We start from the raw sequence: 14911 nt of genomic DNA on the forward strand, positions 1-14911 counted from the left end.
GATGACAAGCTTTGAGGATCTTGCACGGGTTTATCATGTTATATAGGAAAGTTACAGCAGTATTGTGGTTGCAGTACTGGGAATGAGATGATCAGGATTCTATTCCTGGCTCTTCCAACAGAATTGCTGTTTGACCCTGGGCAAGTCACTATAAAAATCTCCATCTCTGTTTCCCCGTCTCTACAATGGGGGTAACAATGTTTACCTAATTTACAGGGTGCTGTGAGGCTGAATTGATGATTTTTTGTAAAGTGCTTTGAGATCCACAGATGGAAGGTGCAGTATCATTTGATAGATTTTCGGTTTTTTGAGATAATTACATAAATCTCAAATACAATACAAAATATCTCTTAAAAATCTTAGAAGACTACACTTTACTTAGACCAGCACATTTCATGGGTACTGATAACACATATGTTCTTGATGCATTTGCATTCTAAGCAAAAATACATGCCAGTGATTAAGACTGCTAACATGATATTATGTTGAAAGAACTAAATAGCATGATTATGCTGATGCTGTCCTGAAAACACAAGACCAGTTGTTCATTTTTTTTATTGCTAAAAAGTTTTCTCACTCCTCACCTGCATGATCCCTATTTCTGAAGTTCTGTGTGTCTGCCTCTGAGTATTCTGGTTGCACAATGTAAATTGCAATCAGATCATATATAATGTTATATTCTACATCATTCTCTTTATCAATTTCAATTATCATACTGTACTACAGATAAAACCAGATGAAGTCAAGAACAAGGAGATTGAAAAACTTACAATCAAGGGTCTGAGAGAGGGTTTTCTTCAGTCTGGATCACTGGACCCAGATGAGGTAAGTGATTATTAAAGTCAAGAAAGGGCCATGTCAGAAATAAGGATATTGATTATGAGAAGTGACTTTTCAAGAGCAAGAACTTATTTGCAACAGAATCTCCTAACCAATGTATATACAGTGGGGCCAAATAAGGTAAGTTGTGCATTGGAGAGCTCTGTCAGGGCCAAGGGAAAGAAATCCTCCCTCAAAGCCCGTTCATGGCCTCTATTGAAACTTCAGGGTTGCAGTAGCTTCCTACAGCTCCTCTAGATCATCTTTGCAAGGGGAATATGGAGCATTAGAACCCCTGGCCCCATGACCAAAAGTCTATATGCTGGAGCATAATGACTGTCACAGAACACAGCTCCATTGTGCACAATGATCCTTGCATAAGGTTCAGCATTGTACATCCCCTCCCCCGCCTGCAGGGGCAGGATTTGTCATATACATAGCATTTAACTGACAACCCCCATCTTCACAACATTACCCCATGACTGTGTTCATGAATCTTTTGGCAAAATCTATAGATCTTAAAAAGATTGGAAAGAATTATTATCTGCATTTTGCAGGTGAAGAAACTGAGGCATAGAGCAATTAAGTGATTTTTTTCCCAAGGTCACACGGTAGTCACTGGCAGAGCAGGGAAATTAACCAGTCTCCTGATTCCCAATCGGGCATCCTATCCACTCGACTACACGGCCTCCCTGAACAAAAGGAAGGAAGGAATGGGAAAAAACAATAGATGGCTGCCTAAAGCCATTTCCTCTTTATTTCAAACAGACTCAGGAAAATGGCAACTAATTTATTTTAAGAATCAGCAAATCAATACAATCTTAATGCTGAAGTGCTAATAAAAAGCATCTACAGCTGAGGGAATCTGGAACTTCTGAGCAGCCTTTAGATAGCTGAAACCATGGTAACAAATATGGCCTTCCTGGCTGAGCATTAGTTGGATTCTGTGGTCCTGTTCGCAAGTCTAATTTCTGAAATGAAACTTGCGGCAAAGTTTTCAAAAGCACCTGCCATTAGAACTGAAGTCTTGTTTCCAAAAGTGACATATGCACTTAGGAGCCTAAATCCTCTTGACTTTCAATAAAACTTAATCTCCTAAAACCCTTAGGGCATGTCTACATTGCAGTTAAACTCCTGCGACTGGCCCATCTCAGCTGACCCAGGCTCAGGGGGCTTGGGCTATGGGCCTGTTTAATTGTGGTATAGACATTTAGGCTTGAACTGGAGCCTGATCTCTGGGACCCCGCAAGCCTGAACCTCTACACTGCAATTTTATAGCCTTGCGAGTCTCGGTCAGCTGACACAGGCTAGTTGTGGTTATTTCATTGCAGTGTAGACATACCCTTAGGCCCTTTTGAAAATTGTACCCCCGAGTTTATAGATCTGCTACCCCTTCAGGATTAATATAATTGTCCGGCATTGACTTTTTAAAAGTGCTAATCTTGGTAGTTTTCTGGTTTTACCCAGAATTTTCTCTCTAAATGCATAGTAAAGCCAAAAAGAAAAGGAGTACTTGTGGCACCTTAGAGACTAACAAATTTATTAGAGCATAAGCTTTCGTGAGCTACAGCTAGTAGCTGTTAGTCTCTAAGGTGCCACAAGTACTCCTTTTCTTTTTGCGAATACAGACTAACACGGCTGCTACTCTGAAACCTGTCATAGTAAAGCCAGTGAGCCATTTAAAAAAGCACACATCTGAAACGTTGCAAACCTAGGGGAAGTTACCTTCCCAGCAAGAAGTGTCGTCATTTTCATCTCCATGTAGTGTAGGGGGAACTAGCATGCATCTGTTCATGCATTCAAAATGAGAAAATTACATGAGAAAATTTCCATAGTCTCCAGCTCATTAAACTAGAAGAGGAAGGCTGAGTGACTTCAGACACTTATGACCTTATCCCAAGAGATTCTGATCCCCAGCCATTCCCAGTGACTTTTAGGCTATGCCTACACTATGAGGAATATAGCAGCATAGCTACAGAGATGTATTATGCCAACATAATCCGATAGTCCCAAACTTTAACAGCCCATGAACCCCATTCACTAAATTGTGAAATCTTGTGAACCCCCTCCTAAAAATGAATATTTCCCGGGATTTAAGTTTAAATTTTCTCTGCACTCCGTGGGACTCCTGCTTCTGGACCCCTTTGACCACTCCGGTCAATTGAGCTCCACTGAGCTTGGGCTGCAGGTCCCGCTGACCGCCAGGGCTCGGGCTGCCAGCCCTGTACAGAGCGCTGGGGTTCGGGCTGCTGGCTCTCCCGCTGACAGGGGCAGGGCTCAGACTGCCAGCCCAAACTGCCTGGCCCCGCTCTCCCTGGGGCTTGGGCTGTCAGTCACGCGCAGAGCGCTGGGGTTCAGGCTGCCAGCTCCCCCGCTCATGGGGGCAGGGCTCAGGCTGCCAGCCTCAACTGCCCTGCCCCGCTCTCCCTGGGGCTCAGGCTATCTGCCCTGCAGCCAGGTCCCACCTGCTGCCTCCAATGCCCAGGGTCCTCTGGCCGCTGTTAGTGAAATTTTTCTGGCAACCTCCCTGTAACATTATGCGAACCCCAGTATGGGAACCACTGTGATAGTGTAACGTAGCCTACAGCAATGGAAGAGGTTTTTCCATCACCACAGGAACACCATCTCCCCGAATGATGGTAGCTAGGTCAAAAGAAGCTTTCTTCTGTCATTGTAATTGCACACACTGAGGGTTGGGTCAGCATAGCTACAGCACTCAGGGGTGTGGATTTTTTACACCCTCGAGCACCATTGCTATGTTGCCCTAAATTTTACGTGTAAACCAGACCTTAGTCAATGAGGTTGTGGGGGTGCTCAGAACCAGGACTGGTCCCTTAGAGAATGAAATATTCTGTCAAATTCAGTGCCCAAAGTGATCCATTTGGATTAGGAATTGGAAATTTATTTTGAAACATATCCTACAGTTTTACTCTTACTGGGACTCTGAACATCAGAGAGACCCTTTTGTATTCAGAGTTACATAAAGTATTTATAGGTTTCAGAGTAGCAGCCGTGTTAGTCTGTATTCGCAAAAAGAAAAGGAGTACTTGTGGCACCTTAGAGACTAACAAATTTATTAGAGCATAAGCTTTCGTGAGCTACAGCTCACTTCATCGGATGCATTTGGTGGAAAAAACAGAGGAGAGATTTATATACACACACACAGAGAACATGAAACAATGGGTTTATCATACACACTGTAAGGAGAGTGATCACTTAAGATAAGCCATCACCAACAGCAGGGGGGGGAAGGAGGAAAACCTTTCATGGTGACAAGCAGGTAGGCTAATTCCAGCAGTTAACAAGAATATCAGAGGTTTCAGAGTAGCAGCCGTGTTAGTCTGTATTCGCAAAAAGAAAAGGAGTACTTGTGGCACCTTAGAGACTAACAAATTTATTAGAGCATAAGCTTTCGTGAGCTACAGCTCACTTCATCGGATGCATTTGGTGGAAAAAACAGAGGAGAGATTTATATACACACACACAGAGAACATGAAACAATGGGTTTATCATACACACTGTAAGGAGAGTGATCACTTATTTTGATATATGATATATGCCATCATGTGCCAGCAATGCCCCTCTGCCATGTACATTGGCCAAACTGGACAGTCTCTACGTAAAAGAATGAATGGACACAAATCAGACGTCAAGAATTATAACATTCAAAAACCAGTTGGAGAACACTTCAATCTCTCTGGTCACTCGATCACAGACCTAAGAGTGGCTATACTTCAACAAAAAAGCTTCAAAAACAGACTCCAACGAGAGACTGCTGAATTGGAATTAATTTGCAAACTGGATACAATTAACTTAGGCTTGAATAGAGACTGGGAATGGATGAGTCATTACACAAAGTAAAACTATTTCCCCATGGTATTTCTCCCTCCCACCCCACCCCCCACTGTTCCTCTGATATTCTTGTTAACTGCTGGAATTAGCCTACCTGCTTGTCACCATGAAAGGTTTTCCTCCTTCCCCCCCCTGCTGTTGGTGATGGCTTATCTTAAGTGATCACTCTCCTTACAGTGTGTATGATAAACCCATTGTTTCATGTTCTCTGTGTGTGTGTATATAAATCTCTACTCTGTTTTTTCCACCAAATGCATCCGATGAAGTGAGCTGTAGCTCACGAAAGCTTATGCTCTAATAAATTTGTTAGTCTCTAAGGTGCCACAAGTACTCCTTTTCTTTTTAAGAATATCAGAGGAACAGTGGGGGGTGGGGTGGGAGGGAGAAATACCATGGGGAAATAGTTTTACTTTCTGTAATGACTCATCCATTCCCAGTCTCTATTCAAGCCTAAGTTAATTGTATCCAGTTTGCAAATTAATTCCAATTCAGCAGTCTCTCGTTGGAGTCTGTTTTTGAAGCTTTTTTGTTGAAGTATAGCCACTCTTAGGTCTGTGATCGAGTGACCAGAGAGATTGAAGTGTTCTCCAACTGGTTTTTGAATGTTATAATTCTTGACGTCTGATTTGTGTCCATTCATTCTTTTACGTAGAGACTGTCCAGTTTGGCCAATGTACATGGCAGAGGGGCATTGCTGGCACATGATGGCATATATCACATTGGTAGATGCGCAGGTGAACGAGCCTCTGATAGTGTGGCTGATGTGATTAGGCCCTATGATGGTATCCCCTGAATAGATATGTGGACAGAGTTGGCACCGGGCTTTGTTGCAAGGATAGGTTCCTGGGTTAGTGGTTCTGTTGTGTGGTGTGTGGTTGCTGGTGAGTATTTGCTTCAGATTGGGGGGCTGTCTGTAAGCAAGGACTGGTCTGTCTCCCAAGATCTGTGAGAGTGATGGCTCGTCCTTCAGGATAGGTTGTAGATCCTTGATGATGCGTTGGAGAGGTTTTAGTTGGGGGCTGAAGGTGATGGCTAGTGGCGTTCTGTTGTTTTCTTTGTTGGGCCTGTCCTGTAGTAGGTGACTTCTGGGTATTCTTCTGACTCTGTCAATCTGTTTCTTCACTTCAGCAGGTGGGTATTGTAGTTGTAGGAATGCATGATAGAGATCTTGTAGGTGTTTGTCTCTGTCTGAGGGGTTGGAGCAAATGCGGTTATATCGTAGCGCTTGGCTGTAGACAATGGATCGAGTGGTATGATCTGGATGAAAGCTAGAGGCATGTAGGTAGGAATAGCGGTCAGTAGGTTTCCGATATAGGGTGGTGTTTATGTGACCATCGCTTATTAGCACCGTAGTGTCCAGGAAGTGGATTTCTTGTGTGGACTGGTCCAGGCTGAGGTTGATGGTGGGATGGAAATTGTTGAAATCATGGTGGAATTCCTCAAGAGCTTCTTTTCCATGGGTCCAGATGATGAAGATGTCATCAATGTAGCGCAAGTAGAGTAGGGGCATTAGGGGACGAGAGCTGAGGAAGCGTTGTTCTAAGTCAGCCATAAAAACGTTGGCATACTGTGGGGCCATGCGGGTACCCATCGCAGTGCCGCTGATTTGAAGGTATACATTGTCACCAAATGTGAAATAGTTATGGGTCAGGACAAAGTCACAAAGTTCTGCCACCGGGTTAGCCGTGACAGTATCGGGGATACTGTTCCTGACGGCTTGTAGTCCATCTTTGTGTGGAATGTTGGTGTAGAGGGCTTCTACATCCATAGTGGCTAGGATGGTGTTTTTAGGAAGATCACCAATGGACTGTAGTTTCCTCAGGAAATCGGTGGTGTCTCGAAGATAGCTGGGAGTGCTGGTAACGAAGGGCCTGAGGAAGGAGTCTACATAGCCAGACAATCCTGCTGTCAGGGTGCCAATGCCTGAGATGATGGGGCGTCCAGGATTTCCAGGTTTATGGATCTTGGGTAGCAGATAGAATACCCCAGGTCGGGGCTCCAGGGGTGTGTCTGTGCGGATTTGTTCTTGTGCTTTTTCAGGGAGTTTCTTGAGCAAATGCTGTAGTTTCTTTTGGTAACTCTCAGTGGGATCAGAGGGTAATGGCTTGTAGAAAGTGGTGTTGGAGAGCTGCCTAGTAGCCTCTTGTTCATACTCCGACCTATTCATGATGACGACAGCACCTCCTTTGTCAGCCTTTTTGATTATGATGTCAGAGTTCTCCACACAGTCATGCAAATATGAGTCTATCCTAGCATAAAGGGATAACCTCTGGGGTGCGAAATCAGGATGCCTTCGTGCCTGTTCAATCCCAGCCTCTCTGCCGAGACTGAGAAGGAGGCCATGTAATGTCAGTTCTAATAATGGTTTTTAGAATGTGGACATCTGTCTGGAAACTGGGCTGAGACCCAAACTTGTTTTGCACACTATCAAGCAGCCATTACATGATAAATGCATTTGATAACTACCAGCCTGGATATGAAGGGTGACCCAGAGGTGAAATCTTCCATTACTAGTTCATTCAACCTTTCAATTTCCCAAGGTAAGGGTTGGCACGGGTATACATATGGGACATGTGGGAAGATGAGACTCTAGTCATCCTTTCCTTTTCTTAAGTCTCCCACAAAAGTACCATCAAACTTTCTAAAGAAGGAAAAATATCTTGCCTTGCTTTCTGAGCAAAGACATTAAAAACAAATCATTAAACAGCTCCCCTGGGCCAAAAAAGCGTCTGTGATTTTATGTGCAGCAGAGATTCTGAAGAATAAGTTTCTCATTCTTTATGACCAGAATATCTCCACTTATGCCTACAGAAGTCTGGACTGCTGTCTAAGCATTCTTACCCTTGGTGATGCCAAGAAGCCATAAATTATACCAGATTTAGCAGGCAGCTAACAAACCAGGTTTTTCACGGTCATTCCAGATTTGGGTTCTAGCCATGCTGAGCAGAAATTTATAAGCTGTATCATGAATTTTCTGACCCCTGTGGTGTCCACCATGAGACACAGAAACATGAGAAGGTTGGAAAACTATATCCTGTACAACGGAATCGCCTCATAAGCAAGTCAATGATCACCTTTCAGTTCATTGTTGATTGGTTATGTGTCCTGTTGTTGCTATCATTTACAAGACCACCTGATAAATTAATACTTGGGTTCTAAGAAACCCATATCCTCTATTTCAGAGTTCTGGTGTTTGCTTGGAGGTTTCTGAGAAAAGTTTTCCCACCTATAACAAGGCTTTGAAAACTGCAGTTATCCATTTTTAGGCCATTTTTGCCATTTCAAACAACACAATCAAGCTTCTCTAAGGGACTGAACCTGAGCCATCATGGAATCTTCACAATGTTTCTGTCTCTCTGAAAAAGATGCCAATGCAATTAAAATGAAGAATATATAGTACAGCATGCTCTTTGGCGCCAGTTTCCCTTTTGGTTACACAGGTACAATCCCACTGACTTCATGTGATCTATGTGAAATTCACAGGGGCGGGTGAGGGGAAGTCATATACTGCTCTTAAAGCTTCAGAATGAGTTAAATATATTCAGCAAATGACAACGCAAGGCATGGAAATAAGAGCTGTATATGACTTCCCCTCACCCGCCCCAGTGAATTTCACATAGATCACATGAAGTCAGTGGGATTGTACCTGTGTAACTAAAAGGGAAACTGGGGACACAGAGCATGCTGTCCTATATATTCTTCATTTTAATTGCATTCTCTGGCCAGAAAACAGATAGTGGGTGGTGAGGGGGCGGGACGGAGAAAGATTTTCTCTGACTCCTCTTAATCCCTACCTCTTCCCTTATATAAATCACTGGTTTACTATTGTTATTAGACAGAATTAGAATTCAAACCCTAGATCCAAACACACATGCCAACTTTGTCCAAATTTGCACTGTGTTTGAGGTCCCTCTCTACAGCACCATCCCAAGACTGAACCTGATTGTCAAAACAAAATGAAAAGGAGTACTTGTGGCACCTTAGAGACTAACAAATTTATTAGAGCATAAGCTTTCGTGAGCTACACAAAAGCTTATGCTCTAATAAATTTGTTAGTCTCTAAGGTGCCACAAGTACTCCTTTTCTTTTTGCGAATACAGACTAACACGGCTGCTACTCTGAAACCTGTCAAAACAAAATGACATCTTTGCATTCTATAACCTGTAATCAGACAGTGAACAATTTAAAACGAGACTGACTTAAATGGGTCAGTGAAAAACAACAAGGAAATAAGGGGAATGCGATATTGTGAGAAGCCACATATTTAGGCTCTGAGTAACAAAAATTCTATATTTTGGACATCCTAGTGAGGTGGTCATATTTGAAAACTGGGACTGCAATCTAATCAAACAGGAATATTTACTTTGGAAAGAAGTATAGATAATGATGCAATTTTTCAAGCATATAGAAATAAAAAAAGAAAAATCCCTGGTCTTGATCAAGTCATAGTCTTTGCTTCATACTAATGAGATATTTTAATCATATTTATGTAAATACCAATTCCAGAGATGTAACAAATTTAAAATACAATATTCATTCTCTTTCCCTCTCTCCAAGTATGGACCTCAAAAATAAAAAATAATATTAAAACCCCACAATCTTCTATAATAATTTGTATGCATAAAGAGTGTATTAAAATACTCTATTCAATATTTATGTAGGCTGAGATTTTGAAAAATACTCAAGTCTCATTGGCTGTTAGCCTGAATGAAAGCCAATGGAAGTTGTGCTCCTAAATCACCTGGACAATTATCAAAATCCCATCATGAATTTATATCCAGTTCAAAGCATGGCATCATCTAACCCTTACGGGATGCTGAGAAATATAAAGTGGCATCTTAATAAAAAAAAACTACCATCATAACCATAACCAACCCATAACTCTAACTCACATGACTAGTTCTCAAGTATAAGGATCACTTCAATGAGATGAGATTTGTATGACAGGGCTCTGAGATCATATTTTTTTTTCAGACAGTTTTTCAGATATTGGATCTAGTTCCAGGTCAGTTTTGCTCATGATGGCCATAGTGACACTACCTAATCGCAGTTACTACATTCATTATAATAGGATTACCTTAATAACCATTCAACGCAGGACATGCAGTAGTTGTGACCACATGGAACCTGTGCTGGATTCTCCAGAAACATTTTGCATAGAGGACAAATATATTTGGAGGAAACATCAGCCATATACTTCTCCACAGCCTCTCCAGAAGCAGGTGAGCTACTCATAGCTGATGTACCAATGCCTGATGAGAAATTCTCCAAATGCTGGGGCTCTACAGTGTGTTCTGCCATGAAGATGGTCTGAAGGCTTCAGTCTAAAGCTGTTCCCATTATTCGTATACAAACTTCCATCTAAAAACTTCAGACTTGTAGGAAATAATTCTGAGAATACAGAAAAAAATACATGAAAGTGTGTTTTGGGGGTGTTTTTCCCCCTCTGAATTCCTTATTGTAATGAACTGCAGTCAGTCAATCAATCTAAAGTATAAGCATTCAGAGAGGAGAAAATATTTCTGGATTAACAGAGTGGGAGCTTGATTATCTAAATTAATTTGATAATGGGCCATTTAAGTATAAGATATATTTGGAAAAATCAATAACATACTGTAGAATTTTACCATTGATAAGGCTGCTGTACTATTTTGACCAAAACTGAGGTGTGAAACACTTTTCACTCCTCAGGGCTTGTCTACACTACCACACGGGGTAGATCTAAGATATGCAACTTCAGCTATGTGAATAGCGTAGCTGAAGTCAACGTACTTATATTTACTTACTCCGGTGTCTTCACTGCGGTAAGTCGACAGTTGATGTTCTCCCATCGACTCCGCTTACGCTTCTCATTCTGGTGGACTACCAGAGTCGACGGTAGAGCACTCAGTGGTCGATTTATCGCTTCTCTACTAGACACAATAAATTGACCCCCGTTGGATCGATCGATGCCTGCCGATCAGGCGGGTAGTGTAGACAAGCCCTAAGTCATGCTAAAAGAATAAAGAGACATAGTTGGGTAAGAACAAGGCTTAAAAAAATGTTTTCCTTGTGAAAGGGGCAGCATCATGTTGATTTAGGACCCAAATTTCACTTTTATAAAGACAAGATTTCACAAAATCTAAAAATCAATAGAAATATTTCCATTTTTTAAAAAAATTTCAATCAATGAAAAATGTGCATTATTTTAATGCATGACCATTCAGAAAGTGAAACGGACTTGTCTAGTCTATTTTATGGGCGGAACAGCATGCTACATTTAAACAAATCAACAGGAATGAAGAAAAAGTAAATGCTTTCATTTTTTCATTCTTAATCACCTAAATTATTTCATAATACAGGTCATGATTTTACAATTATTTGTAATATAACAGTGCCCTTTTATTAATATTTTTTAAAATTAAGGGATACAGCTCTGAGGTTTAATGGATAGAGTACAAGGGTGGAAATCAGAAGGGGCTTGTGTTCCCAGTTCCACCACACACTTATTCCTTGACCTTTTGTAAATTACTTCATCTCCTCACATCAGATTTTTAAAAGTGTTTAAATTGCCTAAAGATGCAGATAGGAGTCGACACTTCTCTCCCATTGATTTTAATGGTAATTAAGTATCTGGACACTTTTTAAAATCCCATTAGGCATCTGCATTTTTAGACACCTGAATGCCTTTCAGAATCTGACCCCTAGTGCTCAGTTTCCTCATGTGTTAAATGGGATTGATAATGCTCACCTACTTTTGCAAAGTGCTTTGACACCTATGGATGAGAAGTCTTCTATAAGGATTATTATTAGTGGTATTCATTTTATAAAGAAGACACTTTCACTAGTAGAGAAGCCAGAAACTCAAGAATGAACATTGTCTAAGTGATGACAGCACTTCTAAACAACAGACACCACAGTTACAGAAAGAGCTACTCTCAGCACTTATACGTTGGCATCTCACCCTATAACTTGCTGACTGTAGAGATTAGAGCCTCAGACAAGCCTTTAAGGGTATGTCTATGCAGCACGTAAACACACATGGCTGGCCCCTGTCAGCTGACTCTGGCTCTTGGGGCTCAGGCTGCGAAGCTGTAAAATTGCAGTGTAGATGTCGGGGCTTGGGCTGGAGCCCAGGCTCTGGGACCCTCCCCCTCACAGGGTCTCAGAGCTTGGACTCCAACTCGAGCCCCAATATCAAGCACAATTTTACAGCCCTGCAAGCCTGAGCCTGTCAGCTGACACGGGGCAGCTGCAGATGTTTAATTGAAGCATAGACATACCTTACGTCTGGCTCAGGATTCTTCTTCAATATAACTCCTCCAGTGATAGCCTTGGAGGGCAGGAGCCCCTCGGGCAGAATAGCAGAAAGCAAAACTAAAGACTCATAACGTGACTCCTTCAGTTTTAGCAGTGGGCTGCACTTCCACTGCTCTGGATTTTGTTTGACTGTTTCTCAGTTCCTGTATCTATCTCTGACAGTTGGTATCATTTCAGGTGTCATTTTCCTTGCCAGCTACTTTTCTAGGTTCACACACTCCCTTTTGTAAGGATGTTACACCATCCATTCTTATTTTCTAAATATAAAGGCTTCATGTGTTTTTTGAGAATATGATCCTTATTTCCCCATCCAGCTATAAATATTAAGGGCCAAATCCTCAACTGGTATAAATCAATATAGCTCAATTCAAGTCAATAAGGTATTATCCAAAGCTCTAGGCACTGTTGTACCACTGATCAAGACCTCTGTGGGTTTTCGGTCAATTTTTTTTATTGCTAGACCAGTAATTTTGACAAATTCACATTGCTGTTATTGGCAGGATGTACATAGCAGTAAAAGGCTTTTGAAGTGAGCTGACTTTGTATAAAATTAAAACCACAGAACAACCTAATTTGCTGAAGTATCATTAAGTGTCTGTGCTAAACCCACAAAAGCCAGGAAACTCTAAGATGAAAGAGGAAAACTACTGATAGACCATGCTTTAAATTACACATCATGCCCAGCTCAAGCAATACTTACAACCAGGAACATTACCCAGTACTCAAGACTTCTGCAACACCTGCTCATAAAAGGATTAAGTAAAGACATCTGGGACTTTTTCAGCCTTAATTCTGAATTTCCCGGGTTTTGTGGTTTTAAGTTGCAATTGGGTAAACTGTTTCAGCACAAGGGAGCCGAATCAGGGAGTGATGGGCACGTGCACCAACGAGGAGTTCCAAGGCACTGAGCCTCAGTGAGGAGCATGGTAGTTATGCCATCGTTGGACAGGGCGCAGCTTCCTGATTGATTGGCAGCAGCACTTACACTCGAGACTACGACAGCCATTAGAAAGCTCCTTGCACCCTATACAGGGTTTGGCCACTCTCTTGCCCATTACTTTAACATACAACTATAGTTCCTTTGGATAGTGTTAAAAAAATTCACTGCCAAGTAATTTAGATCTAAAATCTGACCCATCCACCACAGTATATTCTGCCTAGAGGAATAACACCTACATCCTATACAGCTTTTCATCAGTAGATCACAGAGCTTTACAAAGGAGGTCAGTATCATTACCCCATTTTACAAAGGGAGAAACTGAGGTTCAGAGAGGTGAAATAACATATCCAAGGTGACCCAGCAATTCAGTGGCAAAGTCAAGAATAGAATCCAGGTCACCTAAGTCCCAATCAAGTGCTGTATCCACTAGGCCAATGATACGCAGACCACAGAGGTTCAGGAGCCAAATTAGCAATCATCATTACCCAAAAGAGCCAGAGTAGTGAGAATTCATTGTTTCATTTACTATTTTATATATGTTTTCTTGGTTATTCTAAGTATTATTTTATCAACTACAATTAGTTAATAACATAGTAAAAGCATCCTGATTTAAGTATTAACCAATCACACAGTGTTTTAATATCATGTGTTGCAAAGAGCCACAGGAGACACATTGAAGAGCATCTTGTGGCTCCTGGGGCCACAGTCTGAAGTATCACTGCACTTAGCCATTAACTAACATGCAGGTCATGCAGTTTAAAAAAAAATCCCCCATGCAGCAAAGGTGAAATTTGAAGGATCTAGCACTGTACCATTAAAACAAACAAAAAATCCACCACCTTTGCAGTCTGGCAGGCAATGATCCCAGGAATCTCAATATTTATGTTTTAAAAAATCCTTCTGTTTTGAGGAACATTTTTTCTCAAAATATTAACTGCTATTTTTACAGGACCTGCACAAAATAAAGTCCTTCTGCTCCCTCTGCTGTTTCTGCTACTGCAACATGCAAAGAAGCCGTGATTCAAAACTGTACATTCTTTTGGACCCTACCATAGACAATCGTGAATAAACAAAAAAAATTGCATCATGTTTCTTCAGTAGAACAGAGGAACTCAGGAGAAATCAATATTTTTCAAAAGTAAAAAGAGAATTTTTTTTTTTAAAAAGCCAACCACACATAGCTGAGAAAAAAGCAATTGGCTGCGTCTCTCCAGAGAGTGACCCATGTATACAGGATCTATAACGTTTCTACAATCAAGGATCCACCCTCAGGAGTACACTGATTCATTCTTTTCTCTGTTCAAGTACATCCGTAAAATTTAATTCAGCAAGAGTTCTAAACTTTGTTATTGTTATTTAATCACTGCTGTTATCATGCTAGGAAATATATAAACACAATTGTTGAAAAAATGTCCAGTAAGGATTAATAATATCTAACAAAAAATCTGCTCTGTTTAAATACAGGCTGCAGGTAACGTTTTTCCTAATTTTAAAATACAGATTGGTCCCGAGACTCTCCCCACAAATTGAAAATATAATCAGCACTATCAGAAGAAATATGATATGCAAGAAGAAAAGAATAATGTAAGAAGTGGTTGAAAGATCTATATATAATAAATAATAATGTTTAAGGACAACTTACCAAACAGGTTAAGAACTTAAAATTCTTAGCATATCACCAGCAAGAGGAAACACTAAGTTCAATTTCTCTCTAAGTGGGATTCCCCTACATCACGTTTGTTTTTTCATTACAAGCAGCATGCCTACTTTTTTTGCCTTTGTTTTGCACAGCTTTCTTTTAATCCTTGTACTAGGCACAATGCCAAACCATGAAAAGATCTTTCTTGTCCCAAGCATTCTTCTTTGATGGCATATCAACTCTAAAATTTGATACGGAATTATTGTTAATAACCTATACAGTATTTTAATGCTCAGAATAAAAAAAGGCACATTTTATTGAGAAGACTACTCAGAAATATAACGGGCAACTCCAATTTTTTG

General features: G+C 40.9%; 1 protein-coding gene across 1 annotated transcript in view; it reads right to left on the reverse strand.

The window, feature by feature from the left end:
- TRAF1 (TNF receptor associated factor 1) overlaps positions 1-9865 on the reverse strand; it is a 64837-nt gene extending 54972 nt beyond the window's left edge. The window contains exon 1 of the mRNA XM_043498756.1: positions 9749-9865. Within this exon, the coding sequence (XP_043354691.1) occupies positions 9749-9760 (12 nt within the window). The 5' untranslated portion in view covers positions 9761-9865. The remainder of the gene's footprint in view (positions 1-9748) is intronic.
- Between the last annotated feature and the right edge of the window lie 5046 nt (positions 9866-14911).

The sequence above is a fragment of the Dermochelys coriacea genome, chromosome 16, assembly GCF_009764565.3.
Source record: "Dermochelys coriacea isolate rDerCor1 chromosome 16, rDerCor1.pri.v4, whole genome shotgun sequence".
NCBI classification, from domain to species: domain Eukaryota; kingdom Metazoa; phylum Chordata; order Testudines; family Dermochelyidae; genus Dermochelys; species Dermochelys coriacea.